This window comes from Lethenteron reissneri, chromosome 2 (genome assembly GCF_015708825.2).
Source record: "Lethenteron reissneri isolate LAM-NWPU_2019-01 chromosome 2, ASM1570882v1, whole genome shotgun sequence".
Taxonomy (NCBI): Eukaryota; Metazoa; Chordata; class Hyperoartia; order Petromyzontiformes; family Petromyzontidae; genus Lethenteron; species Lethenteron reissneri.
Window position 1 is genome coordinate 14,103,425 of NC_083780.1, and position 26,450 is coordinate 14,129,874.

The window sequence follows — 26,450 nt, forward strand, 5'->3', positions numbered from 1 at the left end:
CAGCAGAGAAATCCACGCGACCACGGTGAGTGAGAGGGAGAGAGACACGCAAACTCCGAGTGTACAGCAGGCACCGTGATTGGTGTCGAACCTACACCAGGCGAGGTAGTTAACATCTCCTAGCCACTCACCTGCCCCCCCTCCCCCTGCCCCCCCCCCCAGGTCTGTCGGTGCGCCCGCAGCCTTTCCGCGCCGAGATCTACTACTCCCTGTCGGAGCGCCACTCCATCGAGCTGCACAACAAGAGCATCAGCTCGCTGCTCGACTCCTACAGCAACGAGAAGCAGACGCAGCTCATAAAGTGCGGCGGTGAGCGACGGCGAGGCCATCCTCCTCTCCCCACCACCACCACCGCCACCGCCACCACCGCCACCACCACCGCCACCACCACCACCGCCTCCACCACCACCGCCGCCACCGCCACCACCACCACCGCCGCCGCCACCGCCACCACCACCACCACCGCCGCCACCACCACCGCCACCACCGCCACCACCACCACCGCCACCACCGCCGCCGCCGCCGCCACCACCACCACCACCGCCGCCACCACCACCACCGCCACCTCCACCACCGCCACCACCGCCGCCGCCGCCACCGCCACCACCACCACCACCACCGCCACCACCGCCGCCACCACCGCCACCACCACCACCGCCGCCGCCACCACCACCACCGCCACCTTCACCACCGCCACCACCGCCGCCGCCGCCGCCACCACCACCACCACCGCCGCCACCACCGCCGCCACCACCGCCACCACCGCCACCACCACCACCGCCGCCGCCGCCGGATTTCAACCCTGCGGCGAACCTCTGGCGACAGGCGGTGAAGGCACAACGGCCACAGCCACTCGCTGAGACGTTGGACAAAGCAGTTTGCATTGCCCGCGGTCCAGTTGGTTGCAGGCGATTTCGAGGGCCCGATTTTTGTTGTGGGGGAGGCTGGAGGGGTGGTGGTGGTGGATGGGGTTTGAGCAGAGGTCGCAAACGGGTTTTGATTCCTTACCCGTACCCGTACCCGGCCGCACCGGGGTCGCAAACGGGTACCCAGCCGGGTACGGGTAGCCGGGTATCGGGTAGCGTACGGGTATCGACCTCTGGGTTTGAGTGAACGCCATTCGCTGCAGATGTGGAACCCGGATAAATGTCGTAACGTGGGCTCCTTACACCCCCCCCCCCTTGCAGAGGAGCCCGGCCCTGCACGCCCCTCGGGCCCGGACCCCCACTCGGCGGAGAGCGCCTGCCGCTTCCAGCGCGAGTGGCTGGGAGACTGCTCGGGCCTCACCGACCCCGACTTCGGCTACTCGAGCGGGAACCCGTGCGTCATCATCAAACTCAACCGCGTCATCGGCTTCCTGCCAGAGGTCACACACGCGCTCGCGTTCACGACAGCGCATGGTGACACACACGCAGTGGTGACACACACATGGTGACACACACACACACAGTGGTAACACACACAGTGGTGACACACACAGTGCTGACACACACAGTGGTCGCACACGCCGTATTACCCAGCCTCGCCAGGAGAAGGCGGTACAGCAAATCGTGTGGACTCCACCTATCCCATCTGTACGGGATCGAGTGTTTCTCTCTCGCTCTCACGCGTGCGTTTTCTTTCTCCGGGCACTCCGGTTTCCTCCGGCGTGTAAGCACTCGTGCATCGGCAGGCAACACCTGCACACGTAGAGGACCGCAGAGCTTGGGAAATTGTTTGCGCCGCCTCACAGAATGGCTGCTGCCTTCCTGCTTGTCCGTGGTCCATCCTCGCTCCTCTCTCTAAACCACAACACGGCGCGGATCTCGTCAAGGAGCATAAACCATCGTCACGCGAACTCCGCTCATGCAGCAGCAGCAGCGGCAGCGGCGGCTTTTGGATAAACCATCGAACAAAGACGGCCACCGCGTCGCACGACGCTTTCAGATGCGCCTCTGCGGCCGTCTGGAACGCTCTTCCGTCCGATATTAGGAAGCCACTGGAGCTATGCGCTTTTAAATCATCATCATCATCGAGAAAGACATTTCATTAGAGCTGATTTTTGTGTTTAGTTTGGTGTCCTTCCCCCGCACCTCCAATTAGCGCAGTTGGCTACGTACGGTGCGAAAAAAAATCAACGTACACGCGAGAGTGAGCGAACACTGCGTCAGCGCTTTACACACTGTGTGTAAGATATACACAGTGTGTAAGATATATGCAGTGTGTAAGATATACAGTGTGATGATACACAGTGTGCGTGCGTGTCTACATGTGTGTTTAGGAGCGGTGGCGCAGCGGTTAGCGCGCCACGCTCCAAATCCCACCAGTGTGGCGAGCCATATCTGAACCGGCTCCTGGGCCTCCCCTAGGTCGACTCAACCTCAAACGAGTACCTGGTGCGGTGTGTAGTAAACATCGCCACTGGGGGAGACAAAGGGGGCCGGGCGTGGTGCTGGCCATCCCCCCCCCCCCCCTCGTGTGCCGTGCCGGTCATCAAAGGTGCTCGCTAACAGGACGACAGCAGCACTTGCCCCAATAGTTTATTCAGGCTACACGGGGGGCCTTTGTTTGTGTGTGTGTAGTATTAAATGGTGTGTGTCCTTGGAAAGGACATACGGATAGGAAACTGTGCACAGTAAATTGTCAGCAAATTAAACGCGTCACGGGATCCCGGGCGGGCGTGACGCTGAGTAATTGCGTGTTTGTCTGTACGCGTCTGTGTGTGTGTCTGTCTGTAGTCATTGTGTGTGTGTGTCTGTCTGTAGTCAGTGTGTGTGTGTGTGTGTCTGTATGTTTAGTCATTGTGTGTGTGTGTTTGTCTGTATGAGAGTGTGTGTATGTGTAGTCAGTGTGTGTGTGTCTGTTTGTGTCATCAGTGTGTGTGTGTGTCTGTCTGTAGTCAGTGTGTGTGTCTGTATGTGTAGTCAATGTGTGTGTGTGTGTGCCTGTGTCGTCAGTGTGTGTGTGTGTGTCTGTAGTCAGTGTGTGTGTGTGTCTGTGTCTGTCTGTACGTGTGTGTGTGTCTGTCTGTAGTCAGTGTGTGTGTGTGTCTGTATGTTTAGTCATTGTGTGTGTGTGTCTGTCTGTATGAGAGTGTGTATGTGTAGTCAGTGTGTGTGTCTGTCTTCATAAGCGCCCACTAACAGCGTTCACCCCAACAGTCTGTTAAAGACAATACAGTACAGGGCTTCTGTGTATTTCCCTCTGTGCGAGTGTGTGTCGATGTATACGTGGGTAGCTGCATGCACGAGTGTGCGTGTGTGCGTGTGTGAGTGTGCACGTGTGCGCAAGAGTCTTAGTTGCCGGTGTCTCATGAGCAACTAAAAATATCACCCGATAAGTTTTGTTCCTAAGCCTCAGCCTCACACCTCCCCTCCCTCTCATCACATGCCCACCCCACTCTCTCTCTCTCTCCCCTCGCTCTCAGCACATGTCAAGCCAACTCTCTCTGTCTCTCCCTTCGCTCTCCATTGCTGCTCTCTTCATCTCAACCCCTGCCCCCCCCATCATCCCTCCCTCCTCGCCCTCACCTCTCTCTCCTTTTTTTAGTAAGATGGAAAAAATTAACAGCAACATTTTATTCTTCTGTGCGTGCATCATGCAGTGGCATTATTTTCTACATGAACAGTGATGATCGCATCAAGGTCTGGTGACCCAGAATGGAAGTCAAGAGCACACGACATTACAATTGTCCTGCTCTCTCAAGGCCTGGCCTTCTGTCCCTTGCAGTTTCTGGATTACTTGAAGATCAAATAATAAAGGGAGTTTATTACTGTGTTCTCCAGATTCTAGACACCCTATGGGAAGAGTGTTTTATACATGGGAGGAAATCATATCACCCAGACGAAACCATACAGACAAGAAGGGGATAACACTCAAAAGGTCTTCACATATAGGTTTATAAATCCACAAGCTGTACGACTGACTTCTGGCCACCCTACAGCCAGCGGGTTTGGGTGGTCCTCTTCATCTCTCTCCTCCTCACTCTCCTCTCTCCTCTTCATCTCTCTCCTCCTCACTCTCCTCTCTCCTCTTCATCGCTCTCCTCCTCACTCTCCTCTCTCCTCTCCATCTCTCTCCTCCTCACTCTCCTCTCTCCTCTCCATCTCTCTCCTCCTCACTCTCCTCTCTCCTCTCCATCTCTCTCCTCCTCACTCTCCTCTCTCCTCTTCATCTCCCCCCCTCACTCTCCTCTCTCCAATGTCTCTTATCACACACCTCCCCTGTCGTCTCTACCCCCTCTATCCACCCCCACACCGAACTGCCCCCCCCCCCCCCCCGCCCTCTCTCTCACTCCCGAATCTCTCCTCACTTTATCCCCCTTCTCTCTCCTCACTCAGGAGGACGTCGGTGTCTGTGTTTGTAACTTCGCTTTGGTCATCACCTCACACCCCATCCTCACCCCCATCCCGCCCCCCCCCCCCCCCCCCCCGGGGGACTTATTTAGCTTTGTGTGGACTCCACTCTGCCTGTCACCGCTCGCCCGCCGGCTCGGGGTGAGGCTCAGGGCTGGGACAGGGAGTGAGGTTCAGGGCTGGGAGAGGGGGTGAGGTTCAGGGCTGGGAGAGGGGGTGAGGCTCAGGGCTGGGCAGGGAGTGAGGTTCAGGGCTGGGAGAGGGGGTGAGGTTCAGGGCTGGGAGAGGGGGTGAGGCTCAGGGCTGGGAGAGGGGGTGAGGCTCAGGGCTGGGAGAGGGGGTGAGGCTCAGGGCTGGGGCAGGGAGTGAGGCTCAGGGCTGGGAGAGGGGGTGAGGCTCAGGGCTGGGAGAGGGGGTGAGACTCAGGGCTGGGTTTGCAGCAGCCTCGGAGTCCCAAGTGCAGCTTCCCACATTCCGTTGCCACGTGGCCTCCTGCCTTGACCGTCGGCCCTGGGAGGCCGACAGTCAGTCACTTCACTTGCAGCGTTTGACTTCATCTACCGCCCCCCCCTGTTTACACTGAGTACCCCCCCCTCGTGTTTCTGCAGGTGCCAAAGAATGACACCCTGCCCATCGGGTTAAAATACCATCCCAATGTGGTGCCTGTGGCCTGCAACTTCAAGGTACGGGCGCACACGCCACATACATCACACACCACAGACACCACACACACACACCACACACACACCACACACATCACACACATCACACACCATACACACACCACACACATCACACACATCACACACACCACACACACATCACACACCACACACACCATACACACCATACACACGCCACACACATCACAAACCACACACACCACACACCACACACACCAAACACCCCACTGGCCCACCACACCGCTCACAGATGTCACAAATAGAGAAGTCGACGCCACAGTGCTGTGACCCCTTGACTTCTCACCACCACCGCCACCTGAACGGCTCTACCACCACCTCTAAAGGCAAAGATCCCCCGTGTAGCCCTTAACAGGCTGTTGGGGCAAGTGCTGTTAGCAAGTAGCACCTATGAAGGTCGGCACGGCACACGAGGGGGTGGGTGGCCAGCACAACGCCTGGCCGCCTTTGTCTCCCTAGCGGCGAAGTTTACACACCGCACCGGGTACTCATTTGAGGCTGAGTCTACCTCGGGGAGGCCCAACACCGGTTTAGATAATCGTCACCGGTGTTGGTGATCGTGAAGGGCCGTCCATAAATGACGTCACGCACCTGGTGAGGGGGGGGGGTCAGACATTTATGACGATGTGTGACGAGGGGGGGTTGAGAAATGTGACGTCACATAAAAATGCGCAACTTTAAATATAAACAACACGTTCTACTTAATTAAATATAATTGTTATAACAGCACAAATTTTGATTCATTTTCAATTAACTATTTGATTATTTAAATTTACTAAGGTCACCTTTTGTTTATTCCATGAAGGAGCATTTTGCTTCTCCATCGGAGAATTGAGAGGCATACATTTTGTTATTCAACATTTCGATTTTAATGATTCTACCAGGGCTTTTCATTCTGTGGAATGAATGTGTGATTGTTATAATTGTACTCTTCAATTTTCTTCATTCTACTACAAAGTTTCAAGTATTTTTTAATAGTTAGAATTACTTTTAATATATGATAATTATAAGATAATTTCAATAGAATATTGTGAACATCTGCAGTTTTAGTTAGACGATTAATATTTTCAAGTGAATTTTATGCTAAATTTCATCTTTCCAACGCCTCCTTTTTAATAAATGTTATCTCCTACAACATGAGAGTGCAGCGCCACATTAAATACGCACTACAATGACGATCGTTTAAAGCGATTTGAAGCATGTTTTATTTTCAAAATGGAAATATGGTCTTGGGGGGGAGGGGGGGGGCAGAGCTTTGTGACGTCATATTTGAGGGGGGGTCTGACTTTTTATGACGCCGTGTAACGAGGGGGGGGGGGGGTCAAAAATCGTCCAAAGTCGCGTGACGTCATTTATGGACGGCCCCCGAGCGGGAATCGAACTCGAGGTTCGCCACCACCACCGCCACCACCGCCACCACCGCCACCACCACCGCCACCACCGCCGTCGTGACCACCGTCACCCGCGTATCCTTCTCCGCGCAGCGCGAGGAGGACAAGGGCAGGATCAGCGCGATACGCTACTTCGGCGCGGGCGGCTACGCGGGCTTCCCGATGCACTACTACCCCTTCCTGGGGCGCGCGCGGCACGCGGGCTACGTGAACCCGCTGGTGGCCGTGCAGCTCATGAACGTGACGCGCGACGTCGAGGTGCGGCTGGAGTGCCGCATCTACGCCGAGAACGTGCCCTTGTCGGCGCGCGACCGCCTCGTGGGCCGCGTCGACCTCAAGCTGCTGGTGCGCAGCTAGCGGCCTACCCCCCGCCCTCGCCTCCAACTCCACGACCGCAGCCTCGCACGTGGGCCCACGCACCACACCGCACCGCCCCTGCACCGCACCGACACGCGCGCACGCACGCCCAGGTACGACCTCGTGCCTGCACGCGCGTGTACGCACCTACACAGGTGCGAACGAACCGTACTCACCTGTGTAGCTTTGCAATGCGGTGCAGAGCACTCACCGGTACACCTGCGCCCACACGCACCTGTACAGGGCACACATCTGCACTCGCCCGTATAGGGCTGTACACCTGCACGCACACCTCTACGAATCTGCATAGGACACTTGCCTATCTAAACCTGCACACACATCTTATCTGTCACGCGTATAGGGTGCACGTGTAGAGGTCACGCACACATGCACTCACCTGTATAGGGGACAGAGCTGTAGCCGCACACACCTGTACAGGGCGCTTACCTGTACCTGCACATGCTCATATGCAGGGCTCACACCTATAGGGACCGTATAAGGTATGCACTTGTACCTACATACACACCTGTACGCACCCGTCTAGGGCACAAGCCTGTATAAGGGGCACACACCCCTGTACACACACACACACAACTGCACATACCTGTACTGGGGGACTCACACCTGCACACATTCTCAGCTACAATCACCTGGAACACAATTACACAGGAGGTGGTGCAAACACATGCACCCACATGTATAGGGTGCCCACCCGTACCCTGCACGCACCTGTACAGTGCTCTGTGGGTTACCTGGCGAGTGTGAACACCTAGACCGCATCCATCTCCTCTTGGCATTGGCAGAAGGGGCTGAGGAAGAAGCCAACTTTGGCTACAGAAGCATCTAGCAGCCTCTTACCATTATTGTTGAGCTGATCTGGCCCATGCCTTGCAATCACTCCTGCCCAGGTGCTTGCGTCATGACCCACTCAGGTATTAAAGTGACGATCAAATTCTTGCTAACCCTCCCACGGCAGCTGGCTGAGACCAAGCTTTAAGCGTTCGAATGGGGTCTCGGGTGGAAGGCCACTACCACCACCAGCAGCAGCAGCACAGTGGAAGGAAGGCAGGCGCATCTTACAGACAATCTGGTGGTCAATGGACAGATCAGCTCCGTGGTGTCAAGGGTACGTGGGCTCACATTCACTGTCCCGCCGCTGTATAGTCCAGCAGATGTTCTTGCTTGGATATGGAAAGCACCCGAGGTGTTGTGTGGAAGAGCTGATGACGAATCAGCGTGCTGGTCATTAAAAGCCCATTTCCAGCACAGAAATCTAGCAGCCCCCCCCCATCATGATTGTTGAGACGATCAGAACCCCATTGACTGCGAGTTACTCCTACCCAGGTGCTAACTCAATGACCCACCTGAGCATTAACAGTCACCCAATCCGAGAAGGGCCACTTTAGCGGACATCTGGGAGAAGAGGTCACAACGGGAATCTGACTAATCATTTGGGGCATAGGCAGCCACCACCACCACCACTCTTCCTTGCCTCCTGTTGATGGGACACGTGAGTGGCTTCTCACCGCCACGCTCCCACAGCCCCCCTTGAATTCTTCATTCAGAAGAGCGACTCCCCATAAATCCGATTGTTATCCTGCCCCGAGTCGAGGACTGTCCATCTCTCGTGGTGACTGGGGAGTCAGAAACCGTCCACCACTCCACCGGACCTTCTGCATCCGAAAGGTGCAGGTGGTACGCTGGACAGCGGTTGGGCTCCTCTGACAAGATGAGCGTCAGCCTCTCGTCACATTCAGTCACTCCACTTGACCAGCCGCAGTGGGTGCCCATCGCTTCTGGAGGCTCCCCGCCAAACCTTGCCCGGTGGCCAAGAGGCACTGGAGACGCCTCCGCTTGCTTGGTTGCACTGGGTGTGAGCACGCCGCGAGGGTAATCGGCTGACAGGTGAGACGTTCCCCCAATGACTTTACACCACAAAGCTCCCAGCTGGCACCACAGGCAGTCGGGGAGGATGGTTTGCCAGACGCACACCGATCACAAATGATGCCCTTCCCCCGTATAGCCCACACCGGCTGCTTGGGCAAGTGCTGTTAGCGAGCACCTATGCAGCCCAGAGTACAGACACACAAGACAGCACCACCTAACAACAACAACAACATAAAGCCGCCATTCGCCACTAAGTGGTGGTGAACATCACCATGGCGCTTGTGCCAGGCTAGGTGCACCCTCCCTCCCCCCCACTCACGTACCCAGCTGTGTAAGTGTTCGTGTAGTGCCCGTGTGTAACCGTGTCCTCGTGTTTCGTGTCTTTGAAAATCGACATCTTAAACAAAAAAAAACCGATAAATTATATTACTCGAAAGATGTACAAGATTTTAGAATGAATAGCGGAAGAATATATATGAATATACTATATTACATAGAATTATATAATTAGCATATATTTAATAGGATATAGAATACATTTTATTATAATTTGACGTCTACAACTAAGTTGATGATGTCACGAACATTAATGACTTCGTTGCTAGCGGCTCGTGTCGAGCGATGACGTCACATGTCGTGTACTATAACGTTACAAATCATTGGCGATTACGTCACATGCGCACTAACGTCACCGCTCTCTGTATGTGCTGTGCGATGACATCATGGCGCAATGACGTCGTCAAACAGCACAATGACGTCACCGCAATCCAGCGATGGCGTCACAGGTTAATACATTTCGCGCGAGGAAGACGTCAGTCTCCTATTCAGCACAAACGGCGCAGTGACGTCAGCGAGGCGTGCTGGCATTGTGACGTCATCGCGCCCGCCAGCACAATTGACGTGGCTGCGCGCGGCTCCCTCTCCCGTCCACTGACGTCATCGCGTCATACGCGGGGACGTCACAGCCCTAAATCTCAGCACAAATTGCGTCATCGTGTGGCGACACTGAGCCGCCGCCGGGGTTAAAACTCCGGCATAGAGGGGGATGGTCGGTAAAGCGAATTAATGAAGTACTCGCCCGTGTGATTGGTTGCCTGGGTTCGTGTTTTACTCATTCCGTGTCACTTGAAGCTTCATATTCCGTGTTAAGCGACCGCTAAGGCGCGCCCCTCAAGCCACGTGGCCTCGCCCACCCACCCGCCACGGGGCCATGTTGAGGCCACGTGGCGATGTTGAGGCCACGTGACGATGTTGAAGCCACGTGACGATGTTGAGGCCACGTGGCGATGTTGAGGCCACGTGGCCATGTTGAGGCCACGTGACGATGTTGAGGCCACGTGGCCCCCTGGCGACACTGGGCACGCGACTGCAGCTGTGGCCGGTGACGTCACGCGCTCCCCTTGCTGGTGAACACTGCGGTAGGAGGCATTTAAACAACAAAAACGTCGAACACATTCGTCAGATAACCCGTGTGTGTGTATGACCTTAAAATATATATATAATAGGCGACGTTTTGGGCAATGCCCCTTCTTCACATATCACATCAAATGTGTTAATTGTGCTGCCAGAGCAGCAATATCACCAAATAATTATTTGTGCGAATGATTTGGTGATGCTGCTGATTCTAATCATAAGGGATCGTTGCGGAGAACATTACATAACAATAGGAGAGCAGGCAACACGTCTCCCTCGTAGATCTGTCCCTCCACGGACTTTCTTTAGTTTGGTTTTAACACATCCCATCAGCGCCGCACGGCCTCCTGGGAGTGCATCATTTCAGCGGCATTGGATCAACGCAAGCAACACTCTGCACCAGTTTCGACTCCAGTACTTCAGTGTCTCATCAGCAGGGTCGGGCCAGCTTTCACCGATGACGATGAAATGCCCGATGCTACAGGCAAGGCCCTCTCTGTTAGATTATTATGGGTCCAGCAGTGCCGGACTAAGCTAGAGCGGGGCCTGTAGCATATGTTACAAAGGGGCTCTAAACTAAAAAAACATTAAAACACACATTTTTTTACTTGCACAGTAAAGTAATTGTATGTTTTCATTAGCCAGATAATACGACAAATCGCTAACCTTAAACACCCAGTAGTTCATAAAAGTTGAAGGCAATATAGTACTATAGTAATAGAGCAAGTGCAGAATCACTGAACCGGAATTGATAACTTGAAAGCATTTAGCGCGGGGCCCTTGAAAGTACGGGGCCCGTAGCTACTACACGAGTAATAGCTACTACATGTGTAGTAGCTACTACATGTGTAGTAGCTACTACATGTGTAGTAGTAGCTACTACATGTGTAGTAGTAGCTACTACACATGTAGTAGCTACTTGTGCTACTTGAATAATCCGGCACTCGGTCCAAGTTCGAAGCCAAATTTACGCGGTCCAATGCGGTACTTCGCTGGATCGATTATTTGATTCCCATTGCGTGCTCACATTGTGGGGGGAGTGGGGTCATGACCCTGTACTGCCCTGTTCTACTTATTAGGCACAGAGCAAATCAGCCAGAATCAGAATGTTTATTTTAGAATGGCGCAATCCGATGAGCCACTGGCGATGCTATTTGACTAAACATTCGGCAGGTAGCGATGCAAACAACGATCCGTAGCTCCCTTGACGATTCTCACGTCCCAATCAAGACCCATGCATCCCGTTGTCTCGGAACACTAATGAACTACCCGACGAGTGTAATTATCCCTTCGTCCTGAGCTTCTACTGACGAGCGAGGCTTCGAGACAGCGATAACAACGCGATGGCGGTTAAACGCACCAATATGGCAACTGGGTGACGTCACGAGCCCCCTGTACTCAAGTGGAATTCCGCTTGGGATCACGTGCTGCATGCAGCCGGCTGCATTGGGACGCCCAGTGTCCCAGCCCCCCTCCCTGCCTCCTTGCCCCCACCCAATCCCCCTCCCCCCTCCCCTCGCGCCACCTTGTGAAGTGAGTCAACGACGTCGCGCGCAGTCTGTTCGGGGCAGTGACGACGCCACTCCCCCTGTTGGCGCGCGGTGACGTCACCTCCGATTGCTTATTGTGACGTCACAAAGGGGAGTTGGGGAGGGGGGTGGGACCCGTCGTCCGTTTCCGCCGCGTGCGTGCGTGCGACCCCGCTTTAAAGCTGCCGCGTTCAAGTGTCGATGTGACGGGCGACCCGCGCGCGTCCGCCCGTTCTGTTTGCGTGCCGAGTGACTCAACCCCCTCCGCCGCGTCGACGGTCATCCGCGCGTGCCGATGGGTTTCGGTCGGTCGAATTGCGTGCCGTGGATGCTCGACCGTGTGTGTGTGTGTGCCGATTGATCGATTCGCGTGCCTTGCCGTGCCGTCTGTCGCTCGTGTCGTCTGTGTCTGTGCGAGACTCGCTCCATCCTCATGAAGCAATAAAAATGTGGAGAACACAATACGGGGCGTCCCCCGCGTGTTTCTTTATCCATCGTCTGTTGGCTCACGATGACTCTGAAGTAAAGATGATCCAGGATGAGATCTGGTCTTGTGTGTGACAGCAAGGAGAGTAATACGTATGGCAGATGGATGGCTGACGTATATAACAACAAAGACAAAGACGCCCCGAATAGCCTTAACAGACTGTTGGGGCAACTTGCTGTTCGCGAGCACCTATATCGGCCTTCATAGGTGCTACTCGCTAACAGCACTTGCCCCAACAGCCTGTTGAGGCTACACGGGGGATCTGTCTTTGTTTGTGATTGTGTGAGAGTGATTTTGTGATTATATATGAGTGCGAGTGTGTGTGTATGAGCGTGATTATGCATGATTATGTGCGATTGTATGATTGTGTGTGCGATTATATGTGATTGTGTGTATGATTGTGTGTGTGTGTATGATTGTGTGTGATGAGTGGAGTTTGTATGCTCTCATCCTATTTGGCAGACCTGTGTGTGAGCAAGAGAGTTTGATTTAATGCGAGTGTGGAGTCTGTGCGTTCTCTCCCCCTGTTCTGCGTGGTTCTCCGGTTTCCTCCTCACATAGCGAACCCCATCACCACAGTGTAACTGGAAGTGATCAAACCACAGCTAAACCTATACCCACAGTGTAACTGGAAGTGATCAAACCACAGCTAAACCTATACCCACAGTGTAACTGGAAGTGATCAAACCACAGCTAAACCTACACCCACAGTGTAACTGGAAGTGATCAAACCACAGCTAAACCTATACCCACAGTGTAACTGGAAGTGATCAAACCACAGCTAAACCTACACCCACAGTGTAACTGGAAGTGATCAAACCACAGCTACACCTACACCCACAGTGTAACTGGTAGTGATCAAACCACAGCTACACCTACACCCACAGTGTAACTGGTAGTGATCAAACCACAGCTACACCTACACCCACAGTGTAACTGGAAGTGATCAAACCACAGCTACACCTACACCCACAGTGTAACTGGAAGTGATCAAACCACAGCTACACCTACACCCACAGTGTAACTGGAAGTGATCAAACCACAGCTACACCTACACCCACAGTGGAACTGGAAGTGATCAAACCACAGCTAACCCTACACCCACAGTGGAACTGGAAGTGGACAAATCGCATGGAAATGCCGAGACATCGCCCGCAATTGACTCATTTGGCATAGCTCAACGAAGTGGCATTTCATGCGGAAATTCATAGCAGCCACATACTCTAAGCGCACGTTTATTATAAATGTGGAGGGGAAAATCGGAGGACCCGGAGAATAATCCATGCGACCACGGGGAGAGAGAAAACACGCAAACTTCAAATACACAGCAGCAGGCGTCAGGGTCGAGATCGAACCCACGACCTCCTGCATACCAGGCGATGTAGTTAACATCCCCTAGCTACCGTGATGATGATGATGAGAGAGAGACACGAAAACTCCAAATACACAGCAGCAGGCGTCAGGGTCGGGATCGAATCCACGACCTCCTGCATACCAGGCGAGGTAGTTAACATCTCCTAGCCACCGTGATGATGATGATGAGAGAGAGAGAGACGCAAACTCCAAATACACAGCAGCAGGCGTCAGGGTCGGGATCGAACCCACGACCTCCTCCATACCAGGCGAGGTAGTTAACATCTCCTAGCCACCGTGATGATGATGATGATGAGAGAGAGACACGCAAACTCCAAATCTACAGCAGCAGGCGTCAGGGTCGGGATCGAACTCACGACCTCCTGCATACCAGGCGAGGTAGTTAACATCTCCTAGCCACCGTGATGATGATGATGATGAGAGAGAGACACGCAAACTCCAAATACACAGCAGCAGGCATCAGGGTCGGGATCGAACCCACGACCTCCTGCATACCAGGCGAGGTAGTTAACATCTCCTGGCTACCGTGATGATGATGATGATGAGAGAGAGACACGCAAACTCCAAATACACAGCTGCAGGCGTCAGGGTCGGGATCGAACCCACGACCTCCTGCACACCCGGCGAGGGAGTTAACATCTCCTAGCCACCGTGACGATGATGATAGAGAGACACGCAAATTCCAAATACACAGCAGCAGGCGTCAGGGTCGGGATCGAACCCACGACCTCCTGCATACCAGGCGAGGTAGTTAACATCTCCTAGCTACCGTGATGATAATGATGAGAGAGAGACACGCAAACTCCAAATACACAGCAGCAGGCGTCAGGGTCGGGATCGAACCCACGACCTCCTGCACACCAGGCGAGGGAGTTAACATCTCCTAGCTACCGCGGGGCCCACACACACACATATCAGCAGGAGCAGAAATGTCTCCGAGTGCGAAACAATCTTGAGGCTCTGTGAGGCTTTCGCAAAACTAAAACGAGCACAAGTAACGAATAAAACGTTAACAGATCGTACATTAATTAAAATAAATACATAGCGCTCAAACCCAAGACTCGCACGCTAGAAAACATCGTCACGTGACCGATCAGCTGCTCGTGAGTCACGCGCCCACGGACTCAATCATCGATCACCGCGGGTTCGGGGCGAGGAGTGTTTGAATGTGTCACACTCGACAACACTTCCCACCGAAGCGCATTGCTCTATCTTCTTGGTTCTTTCGGTAAAGTCACGTAGAATGGAAATAATAAAATAATAAAAATAAAACATAATAAAAGAATTCTCACGACGTTTCGGCCACAACGCAAGCAGCCGTCCTCAGGTGAAGAACAGGTCATTCAGACTGTCTTCTCGACAGACCTGTTTTATTTTTATTATTTCCATTCTACGTGACTTTACCGAAAGAACCGAGAAGATTAATACCTGTAGTCACGAAAGCTTTAAATCGCATTGCTCTAATTTCGAGTTAAACAACTGCCAACGCTTCGCCTGACCTGTTCATTCATCCGGATCATCGAAGTTATCGTTATCCTCCTCGTTAGTTGAGTTATTATTCTTCATATTTTATTATTATTCGTATTATTGCGTTCTCGGAACAAAGTCCGCCGCGCCGATAAGGAAAAGTAAGAACGGTTTTCGTGATTTGCTTATTTAAAAGCGAGTCCGTGGACTTTCGACTCCCGTTCACTGAGGCTGAGCGGTGCGGCGTGGAGGTCACGCGTGTCTCTGTGTGTCTCTGTGTGTCCCCCGTGTGTCTCTGTGTGTCTCTGTGTGTCCCCCGTGTGTCTCTGCGTGTCTCTCTGTGTCCCCCGTGTGTCTCTGTGTGTCCCCTGTGTGTCTCTGCGTGTCTCTCTGTGTCCCCCGTGTGTCTCTGTGTGTCCCCCGTGTGTCTCTGCGTGTCTCTGTGTGTCCCCCGTGTGTCTCTGTGTGTCCCCCGTGTGTCTCTGCGTGTCTCTCTGTGTCCCCCGCGTGTCTCTGTGTGTCCCCCCGCGTGTCTCTGTGTGTCTCTGCGTGTCTCTCTGTGTCCCCCGCGTGTCTCTGTGTGTCTCTGCGTGTCTCTGTGTGTCCCCCGTGTGTCTCTGTGTGTCCCCCGTGTGTCTCTGCGTGTCTCTGTGTGTCCCCCGTGTGTCTCTGCGTGTCTCTCTGTGTCCCCCGCGTGTCTCTGTGTGTCCCCCCGCGTGTCTCTGTGTGTCTCTGCATGTCTCTCTGTGTCCCCCGCGTGTCTCTGCGTGTCTCTGCGTGTCTCTGTGTGTCCCCCCGCGTGTCTCTGTGTGTCCCCCGTGTGTCTCTGCGTGTCCCTTGCGTGGCTCCGTGTTGTGTTGTTAGTAGGGCATTAGCTTCACGTTGTGTGCATTGTGTGTTTTGACGCAGCAAAGTAGCACTGACGTTCCAGGTACTTTCACTTTTTTCCCTGCACTGTTTCCATGCCACAGCCTGCGGCCACTCCTCCAGAAAGACTTGTGCACCCCTACGGATTAAGAACCAATGCTCTGAAATCAATAGAGTGCACCGACTCCTCTACTTACGAACACTCGAACAAACTTGTCCCGTATGTCCAGTTGGCTGTTCGGACCGAGAGTCGTAAGTTCAACCGTCGCACAATAGATGGCGGTGGTGGCATCTACATCTGCAGAACGTGATGAACAAGTGACATCTACATCTGCAGAATATGAAGAACGTGGCATCTACAGAACATGAAGAACCAGTAGCATCTACATCTGCAGAACGTGAAGAACCAGTGACATCTACAGAACATGAAGAACCAGTAGCATCTACATCTGCAGAACGTGAAGAACCAGTAGCATCTACATCTGTTTACCCCGATCGAATCGGCTGTGGGCCGCGTGGCGCTGAGCACTCAATTCCCCCGTGCCGGTGATGGGGTAGCAGCGCCCTCTGGCGGCCACAGGTGGCAACTGCGGGTGCAGACGGTAGCACAGAGATGGTAGTACACAGATGGTAGTACACAGAGTACACAGACGGCAGTACACAGAGTACACAGACGGAAGTACACAGAGTACACAAACGACAGTACACACAGTACACAGACGGCAGTACACAGAGTACACAAACGACAGTACACAGAGTACACAGACGGCAGTACACAGAGTACACAAACGACAGTACACAGAGTACACAGACAGACGACAGTACACAGAGTACACAAACGACAGTACACATAGTACACAAACGACAGTACACAGAGTACACAGACGACAGTACACAGAGTACACAAACGACAGTACACAGAGTACACAGACAGACGGCAGTACACAGAGTACACAAACGACAGTACACAGAGTACACAGACGGCAGTACACAGAGTACACAGACGACAGTACACAGAGTACACAGACGGCAGTACACAGAGTACACAAACGGCAGTACACAGACGGTAGCACATAGACGGCAGTACACACAGTACACAGACGTTAGTACACAGAGTTCACAGACGTTAGTACACACAGTACACAGACGTTAGTACACAGAGTACACAGACGTTAGTACACAGAGTACACAGACGGTAGCACACAGAGTACACAGACGGAAGTACACAGAGTACACAAACGACAGTACACACAGTACACAGACGTTAGTACACAGAGTACACAGACGGTAGCACACAGACGGCGGGGAGGAACTGGGGGGTGGGGCCAGGGGTAATTGAGGGGATCCATCTGGGAGCTCCCAGACCCCGCTAGAGAGTTGTAGAGAGAGAGAGAGGGGGGTGGGGTGGGTGGGGTGGGAGGATAAAAGGCGGTGAGGCTCGGGGCTCGGGGCTGTCCGTGGGACTCGGGGTCGTCTCGTGGTGGAAGGTCGTCGTCGTCGTCTTCGCCGCTGCTGGATCGTCGTGTCGCGCCGTCGTTGCGAGACGGCGGCGTGCAGCGTCGTGTTACGAGCCCGTGCGTTGAGATTGTGTGGAGTGCCATAAATGAATAAAGAATGTGCCGCTACAAGTGTTGTTCTTAGTTTTTTTCGGTAAAGTCACGTCGGTAAAAAAATATTTTATTTTATATTTTTTTTATTTAACTTTTTTATTTTACTTTTATTAATTAAATTGTTTTTACCTACGTGACTTTACCGAAAAAAACCTAAGAATATGAATCCTTGCAGTCACGAAAGCTTCAAATCTAGAAGAAAAAATTTAACCCGTAAAAACAAAGTTTTTCACTATAAATCCTTTATATGCGTGGCGGCTAGAGTCCTCTCGTCCTCTGGCTTGAGATGGCTGCCACCTATGGGTCAGATGATTGTCTGCCACCATTAAGCAATTGGTAATTAAATATTTAAATGTTTTCCCCTAAACAGTGTAAAATTTTGGAAAAAAAATTTACACGAAAATAAATTGTCACGCACAACGAGTCTGTGTGCAAAATGTCAGCTCGATTGGATCACGGGAAGTGGGTTAAAAAACGACCGAAAGATTTGCTCGGTCCTAAGCAAGCAAGCAAGTGAACGTAATATAAAGGATTTAAAAAAAAGCTACAGTTGTTGTCTGCGGAGTCCTTCGTTACACCAGAATGCGTGTGGGTTGACGGCTGTGAGTCATTCCCCACCATCGCCCCCGTGATCGATAATCGATAATCACGCGTCGACTCCAAACGCGCAAGGGGGCGTCCATAAATGACGTCACGCACGAGGTGGGGGGGGGGGGTTTGAGAAATGTGACGTCACATCAAAATGCGCAACTTTAAATAAATATAGACAACACGTTCTACTTAATTAAATAGACTTTGTAATAAATGTTTTCTCCTACAACATCAGAGTGGAGCGCCACATTAAATACGCACTACAATGACAATAGTTTAAAGCGATTTGAAGCATGTTTTATTTTGGGGGGGGGGGGCAGAGCTTTGTGACGTCATATTTGAGAGGGGGGGGTCAGACTTTTTGTGACGCCGTGTGACGAGGGGGGTGGGGAGTCAAAAATCGTCCAAAATCGCGTGACGTCATTTATGGACGGCCCCTTTGAGGGCGACACGGAGTGGACCTATTTTCGCGAGCCAGCGGAACGATGGCGGACGGTGGCCGCGCGGGTGCACGGACACACTCGCGGGGCGGGGCGGGAGGTGAAGCGGCCGCGCCCGGGGGGGGGGGTTGGGGGGGGACAATCACCGCGGCGGAGTCGCCGCCACCGCGCATTCATTTGCTGACGTCACGTCCGGTGACGTCACGGGCGGTGACGCGCTTCGGTCGCCATGTTGCGTAGGGAGGAAAGCGTTTGGGAATAAAAATGTTCCCCTTTGCGGCAATGAAACAGGACGTGTTTAAGATGTTCAAACACCAAACAGAGGCCTTTTGCAAGGAATCATGTCTGCATTAACCACACACGCGGTACTTGTGGTGAACATGCAAACAAATACATGCTCTGGAAATATATGCATTGTATATGCCGGTCTACTGTACAATACTGTACCGTATACGTGTATACAATAGTAACTAATACTCTTTAGTTTTTTCGGTAAAGTCACGTAGGTATAAATTAAAATAAATAAATGTAAATAAAAAACTGAATCGATTATACCTACGTGACTTTACCGAAAGAACTAAAGAGTATGGATCATTGCAGTCACGAAAACTTAAGATCTAGATTGAATGGTAACTAATCTTAACACGAGAACATCTTAACACCTGTGTTGTTGCCAGAAAAAAAGGGGAAACCCTATTTTGATATTTTGGTCCTGGCAAAGGAGGTCCCATGATGTAATCTTCACACGTTTGTCAAAAGCACTATACTGTACATATTGTACATAGCACATTATTTAAAAATGTTTAAGGCCGCACACCAGTGTTATTTTGAGAGGGAACGTGTTAAGTTGTGTTTGTGCTTATGTGCTACCACTGCGTCATGACAAGCCACTTCGTTGAGCTGCTCTAACTTGTGATTTTAAAGCGCTACGATATGGCTCAGGCTCTCGCCGGTAAATTACTTTTTATTACTTTTAGTGGTTGGGTTACCTGCCCTATACTTTGCACTCCTATCGTTGTTTGTCCTAACTTTCTGACCCCGTGTCCCTACTGCACAAATCTAAAATAAAAGAGATCGATAACTAATCGGATTCCTCCAGGACACAAAACGATTCTGACTCTAAAATACAGTACAGTGCAAAGTGTACTGTACAGTGGGCGGCTTACTGTACTCAGAGAATCGATCCACGTCGGCGTTCATTAATCGATTCGCCTAAGCCACACCCCCCCACCAACTCTCGCGAGATCTGTTTGACCGCCTGTGCCTCGCAGTTACAATCCCCTGCGTGGCTCTCGCGAGAGTTTGCGGCCCCTGCTATCGAGCCCGGGAAACCCCGCGCGCCCCCCCTTTCTCACCAGGCCTCGCCGCCGCCGCTGCGTCGCTCCTCTCCCCGCGCCCTCCGCGTCGCCACCTCGCCAGCCTCGCACGCAGCAATGCCGCCCAAGGGACCCCCACAGTCCGTCCAGGTGTTCGGGCGCAAGGTGAGAGCCGTGGAGGAAGACGGGCCCGTTTCTTTGCGGCTTTTGAGGCGAGGCGAGGCGGGGCCTAGCGATCGCGGCCTCGTGTCTCCCCCGAGCGCCCGCCTTGCCTGGCCACACTCGCCGGAGTCGTCGCGACGCGCGCGGGTTAAAGAAGCGCTCAGAGTTCTACAACAGCCTCGATCTCGCTCGGACAGACGCGCCTCGTAGAGGCTGCGTATTCACGCCGCCTCGAGAAGGCACGCTGACGAAGGCGATCCGTAAGAGAACGCGACGCGCTGTTGATTTATTTTCTTCCCACACCGAGCGATGTCGGCCCCATCGTGTCGATGCCTGAGTCCTGACGGGGCCTGTGGGGGGGGGGGTGTTGAGAGTGGTCCGTCGTGTTGAGAGTTGCCAATGGTGCTTGAGTAACGTGCCCGAGGGTGCCTGGTGTGGTGGGGGGGATGGAAGAGACGGCGCAAGCCTTGCGCCAGGCCGCTTGGCAGGAGGCAACACGTGTTCCTGTGCGTGTGGAGTCGTCTGCTGGCGGTGAAGTCGATGACCGCTTTAAATGTTAGCGACTCCCAACCAACATCATAGCGGGCCGATGCGCGCGTCTCCTCGTATAGTTGGACAATTGAAAGACGGGGGCCACGCTGGTGCGATTGTAGCCATGACACCCTCATTATGAACCGTAGTGTAAAGCGGCTGTCTTAGAATACCAAGACTACTCGGGACTAGCCTGAAGACCTCGCGTCGTGGCCAGCAGATGTCGACAATTGGCACTTACCTCGTGAACATCTGTGCTGCCATACGCAGGGATGGATTTGGTGACTTGGCAATTGTGTTCGGGCAGAAAATGGTCAGTCCCCCACCCCCCACGTGCTGTGGCTGGCTTAGGAGCTTATGATTCAGTTCCTTAAGATGCTCGCAGCATGTGGAGCAATACGTGGCACGACCCAAGAACACATCCGAGAGCTGTAGTTGTGTTAATGGAAAATTGATCGCTGTGCATGTGTCTCATTTTCTTCACCGGATCGGGCAGACGAATCATAAAGTTCCCAAGTGAGGTGCGGCCCCAGAAATGTAAACCTTTAAAAATTGGGGACCCTACGTCGGCGAAAACAACGTGAAATCTATTGCCTGCTGCTAATTCTCACACTATTGGTTCTTTCGGTAAAGTCACGTATAAAGATAAAATAATAAATTAAATAATAGCATACTACGACGTTTCGATTGCAACACAAGCAATCATCAGGTATAAAAGAAATAGCAACAAAAATCTGACCAGAAAACTATAGACAGACATTTAATTTATTATTTTATCTTTATACGTGACTTTACCGAAAGAACCAAAGAATATTTCCTGCAGTCACGAAAGCTCCAAAATTATAATTCTCATTGTTGTGCAGTTTAACCCATTGTGTGTGTGTGTGCTTAATGGTGAATTTTTGACTGAACACTGCGTTGGCATTGTCGTGCAGAAATCCGCCACGGCCGTGGCGCATTGCAAGCGCGGCAATGGCCTCATCAAGGTGAACGGGCGGCCACTGGAGATGGTGGAGCCAGCGACTCTGCAGTACAAGGTAAGGGGGGGGGAGACCCCTTGAAAAGCGTGGGAAGATAAAGTGCGATGGCCGGTTTCTGGTGGTCCAGATTACTTGATAATCTGCTTAGTCCTGTGAAAGTTAGTATCGTACGTAGCTAATCTGGAGATGCTAATTATTGTTATGTAAGAGAATTGTCCTGATAGTGGATTGCCATTTTTTACATGGCTGATACGTGCAGAATCTGATGGTAGCGTGAATTAACCTACCTGCTATTCAATTGAAATGAGATTCTAAGAGAGCGTATTACTGTGTTGGCAAATGTGTTTGTCAGTGTATGAGTGAGTGGATATTACTGTGTTGAGCTTGACTGTGCATCTGTTGATATCCAAGGCGTCCATTAAATAAATCGTCCATTAATGAAAAATTATAAGCAGATGGCAATTTGAAATGTGATTTAAACTTGGGGGTTTGGGAAATGGAAGGATGTGCCAAAAAATCAGCTAGGATGGTGATATTATACAGCACAAAACAAACATTTTTAAACCATCGCAATGTAGGCGATCATCTGGGTCTCATTGACGAATATCTGAGCTCAACGGCTAATGTCAGTGACAAATATCTGAACTGCTGCTGGGCCTTCCCTAGGTCGACTCAGCCATAAACGAGGACATGGTGCTGTGTGCAAACATTACCGCTTGTGGGAAAAGGTGTGGTATTAGCTACCCACCCACTCGTGTGCCGTGCCGGCCACCATCGGTGGGGAACCATGGTGGCGAGATGTTGACTACCTCGCCTGGTATACATGAGGTCGGGGCTTTTTTTCCACCTCCAGTTCAGTTTTCCCTCCATTTATAAACGTGTGCCTAAGAGTTTTTGGCCGCTAAAAATTTCCACGTGATATGTCACTGCGTTGAGAAGTTATTTGTCGCCAGGTCGCTCCTTCAAAAGAACTACATAGCTCAGTGGGCTTGACCTGGTATAATAAATAACAATTATAGGTGCTCGCTAACAGCAATTGCCCCAGACTGTTAAAGGCCACGGGGGGGGGGGGTGGTCTTTGTCTTTGTGTCTCACGGTGTGCTCACCTTGCCGTGTCCCTGCATGTGCAGCTGCTGGAGCCGATCTTGCTGCTGGGCAAGGAGCGGTTCTCCGCCGTCGACATTCGTGTGAGGGTGAAGGGAGGTGGCCATGTGGCGCAGATTTACGGTGAGGTTTTTATTTATACACGTGGGAACAATTACTTTTTCTGCTTATCTACGTTTCTGCCAATCTTACACTTTGAATTCGGATGTCCTAAGACATCGGTCACAGTAAACTTGATGATACCTGACCATTGTGTTTTTAACGTACAGCTAATGAAATAATAGTAACGCGAAAGTTTTGTTCTCATAAGGCTTCTGTGCATTGCTATCTTACTGCTTGCATGCCGCTGCTGTTTTATATTCGTCAATATAACGAAAGCGTTTGTCGTGTGCTCCCACAGCCATTCGCCAATCCATCTCCAAGGCACTTGTCGCCTACTACCAGAAGTGTAAGTCCTACCTTGTTTTTATACTTGTTTACCCAGCAAAGCCTCACCGAGTCTCCTCTTGACTCTTTCATGCAGGGTCCCTGCAAAGTTTTTGCCATTGGGGGCGCAGTGACAGCTATACATGTACCTATGGTGAACTTCTTTTTGCACCGTGCATATCCAATCCGTGCTAATCCAAGTTGACTAAATTGCGGGTTACACTTTTAATTTGGCCATCTTTTTTAAACCATGACGCCGGCACACGACGCTCTACTCCTTCGAATGCCGTCGCGGGATCTTTAAAATGCCCGCCGTGACAGACGGCACGTGGAATATTTATACAACGAAAACGTTCGGCAGTGAGGGGGGGGGGGGTTTGGCCGCTGGATTCGAACCGTGAGCCTCTTTGGGTGAGAACGCTGCCGCTAGGCCACGTCACCGCGCACCCCCAGCCTCTGTATAAAGCGTGTTTCCAGTGAGGTGCAAGCAGCTGCCTTCCGTGGTCTATGCTGCTCGTGTTTTAACTTGAAGGTGCCACTCGTGTGTACATCTGTCTCTACCCTTGATCTCCCTTTGGCACTCTGTTCCTGCATCTCATCGTTCCTACCCTCCTAGTATCTCCCCCCCCCCCCCCCTGTCTGCATTAATCATTTGCTTTGTTTTTTCCACTCTGGTCTCTTTCCCCCCACCCAACCCCCTCTTATACTTACCCTCATCTCCACTACCCTCCTTGCCTTTTAGATGTGGACGAAGCCTCCAAGAAGGAAATCAAGGACATCCTGACACAGTACGACCGTACTCTGCTGGTTGCCGACCCTCGCCGCTGTGAGCCCAAGAAGTTTGGTGGCCCCGGCGCTCGTGCCCGCTACCAGAAGTCCTACCGATAAACCTTCTCGGCGTCGTGGCTCCGCTGCCAAATTCGTAATAAAAGCGGATGCGTTGACAGCTTCTCCCCTTGTTTGGAGGTGTGCATTATTTGCCGAGTGTGTGCATAGTGGTGGTTGCAGCCGGTTGGGCTTGAGTAGCTAAAAACTAATTTGAGGTTGTGTTTTGGCTTGCGGAGCATGGAGAGAGATGATGATTGGTCGATTAAATTAATCGGCTAAACTGCGGTAGACTACTTTTTTTATAATTATTTTAACTTGTAATGTGCTACACGGCTTTTGCTTGCACTCAAAGAGAGGGTAACTCGGAGGCTTGGCGAGGAACCACGCAGTGGGCCTGTGCCGACAATCGCTCAAGCTCTGCGGTCCTCGGTTGTTAAGATGTTCGCCAATTAATCTGTCCCTGTGGGATGAAACTGGAGCACTGCAGAACACGAGCGCAAGGGGGAAACACTGTCCCATAAACACGGAACGTGGAGGTTATATTGTTTTGCTGTACTGCGTTCTGGCAAAGCAGCTTGATGGGCAGCTCTGCCTATGGGTAGAATTTCGTGACATTTGTGCGTTCCAACAACCCTCACCTCCACAGTGTTGGAATGTAGCCACCACCGCCCAGTCTTGATGGATAATTTAGGCCTCTTTAAAGATCGTAGTCGATCTTGTCTCCCGATAATGGGACGTGTCCCAGAGTTAAGCACGAAATGATGCTGATCACCAAGACCTGCCCACCTTCCATCCAGTTGCTGGCAAGGGAACAGGGATGGGACTTGTTTAAAGTTATTATAGTAAGTAATTGAATTGATATTCTTTTTGAGAGATTATTTGATTAGATTCCTCTGTTCTGCACGGGTGTGGTTACATTAAAGCAATTGTCCAGTTGCATGGAATTGCAAGCGAGTGAAGCTGCTCAATAATCGGGAACTACCAACCATTGCTTAAAAACAAGTGTTTTAGATTTTTTGGTAGCGACATGCGAGGCTTACCCAATGGGTCTAGGACGCGAGATTAATCACATCCCCTACGGCGATATAAGTGATTAATGTGTCCCTGATGGTGATCTGAAATGAAGTTCGTTGGAACAACGTATGTTGCAGGGAGAAGATTAAAAACAGATGGAGAGTTTGTGCTTTGAGGGATTGCATGTAAATGATAGTGCATTCATGTGCTGATAGAATGAAGAGTTTATGCAAACCTCTCCAAGCTGAACTAATTGGCAGAATATCATTTCTGTTTACGGGGGTGGGGTATATGGTCCACTAAAAATAAAAAAACTCCATATTTCTCGATTGGGATACGTGGCAGCATTGCTCCAAACTAAACACTTGGCAGAGCCATCCTAAAAATATATTTTTTATACCAGGAAAAAGCCACGCAGGTAGTTCGTTTTCAGAAGTGGCCTGACTGCACGGTAGTTCAACGAAGTGGCTTATGTGGAAATGCATAGCATCGAAATACTCTCAAACGCACGTTTCTAAAAGAAAAACCGGAGGACCCGGAGAAAAAATGGGCGTGACCACGGGGAGAACGTGCAGACCCGGTTGGGAGTTGACATTGCGGCACCCCAAAAGTATGGGGACTCAGGATTTCGCGAGTAAACGTGTAACAAGCTGAGTAATGCCCAAACACTCTAAAAAAAATTCCTCTACAAATTGCAAGTGAAATCACTTATCTACCAACGGTAGGCATTTATAAACTATGAAACAAAAAGCTGTCCCCATGACCCTCAAATCCACACTACACAACCACTTTGACACTGCCTAACAAACAAGATCAGCTGACACGACTCAACAAATCCTTACAAAGTGAATATTTAGTAGTCACTCCGCAGTGTTCGTTGCTAATTCGTCGTTTGCGGCACCAACTGCCATCACCATTGCTGGTGTGTCCTAGAGCGTGGAGCCCGTGACCTGCTACATGTCCCCAGTGCAGCCTCGCGTCGTGACATCGTCTCCCATCGCAGCCACGGGCGCATGTTTCACCGCCCTGAGTGGGTCTCAAACGGCGTGGCGACGATACTCGAAGCTGCTCGCGATGAGCGAAGGGAAATCTCTCACTCGGAGGACGCCTTCACAGCTGCCCCGAGGCACAAATCGGACTGTGGCGTTACAGCGGTTTATCATACGAACAACTTAAAATGGTATCTTCAATAGACAATGCACGTGGAAATAATAATTTAAACAAAACTATAGAAAAGTATTATTTTATGAGAAAATTGATATCTCATCTTGACGCCCCCAGTGGACGAGCCGCGCCGTGTACGGATGTGAACAATTTCGCGCTTTTCGTTCAAACAAAAAAAGGCGAAATAACGCTACGGAATTTTTTTAAAAGGCTCTGTGCATTGACAACAAAAACAATATCCAGGGAATTTGTGGAAATTTATCGACGGTTACCAATGGTGACGTAAACAGTTGTCAACCCATTATTAGTGACCTAATTACAGACCAATGCAGACCTCTTTCGGTAAAGTCACGTAAATATAAAAATACAATATTCACTTTATTATTATTTTTCTATCTACGTGACTTTATCGCAAGAACCAAAGAAAATGAATCCCTGCAGTCACGAAAGTTTAAACGGTCACCCCGTTTCCCTTAT

The 26,450-nt window shown here is 51.5% G+C and overlaps 2 protein-coding genes across 2 annotated transcripts in view; both read left to right on the top strand.

Annotated features, from left to right (window-relative positions):
* LOC133341157 (sodium/potassium-transporting ATPase subunit beta-1-like) overlaps nt 1-12,074 on the top strand; it is a 30,584-nt gene extending 18,510 nt beyond the window's left edge. Inside the window, exons 4-7 of the mRNA XM_061549612.1 lie at nt 163-309; nt 1,188-1,366; nt 4,943-5,017; nt 6,520-12,074. Of these exons, the coding sequence (XP_061405596.1) occupies nt 163-309; nt 1,188-1,366; nt 4,943-5,017; nt 6,520-6,783 (665 nt within the window). The 3' untranslated portion in view covers nt 6,784-12,074. The remainder of the gene's footprint in view (nt 1-162; nt 310-1,187; nt 1,367-4,942; nt 5,018-6,519) is intronic.
* Nucleotides 12,075-19,769: 7,695 nt separating this feature from the next.
* Nucleotides 19,770-23,918, top strand: LOC133341291 (small ribosomal subunit protein uS9). The gene is made up of 5 exons (XM_061549810.1): nt 19,770-19,929; nt 21,393-21,494; nt 22,568-22,664; nt 22,942-22,989; nt 23,710-23,918. The coding sequence occupies exons 1-5, from the start codon at nt 19,882-19,884 to the stop codon at nt 23,853-23,855; spliced, it is 441 nt and encodes a 146-aa protein (XP_061405794.1). The 5' UTR covers nt 19,770-19,881; the 3' UTR covers nt 23,856-23,918.
* The last annotated feature ends 2,532 nt before the right edge of the window (nt 23,919-26,450 follow it).

Coding starts and splice junctions, on each gene's coding strand:
- LOC133341291 (XM_061549810.1), top strand. CDS start 19,882: ATGCCGCCCAAGGGACCCCCACAGTCCGTCCAGGTGTTCGGGCGCAAG. Junction 19,930..21,392: donor TCCAGGTGTTCGGGCGCAAG/GTGAGAGCCGTG, acceptor ATTGTCGTGCAG/AAATCCGCCACGGCCGTGGC. Junction 21,495..22,567: donor CAGCGACTCTGCAGTACAAG/GTAAGGGGGGGG, acceptor CTGCATGTGCAG/CTGCTGGAGCCGATCTTGCT.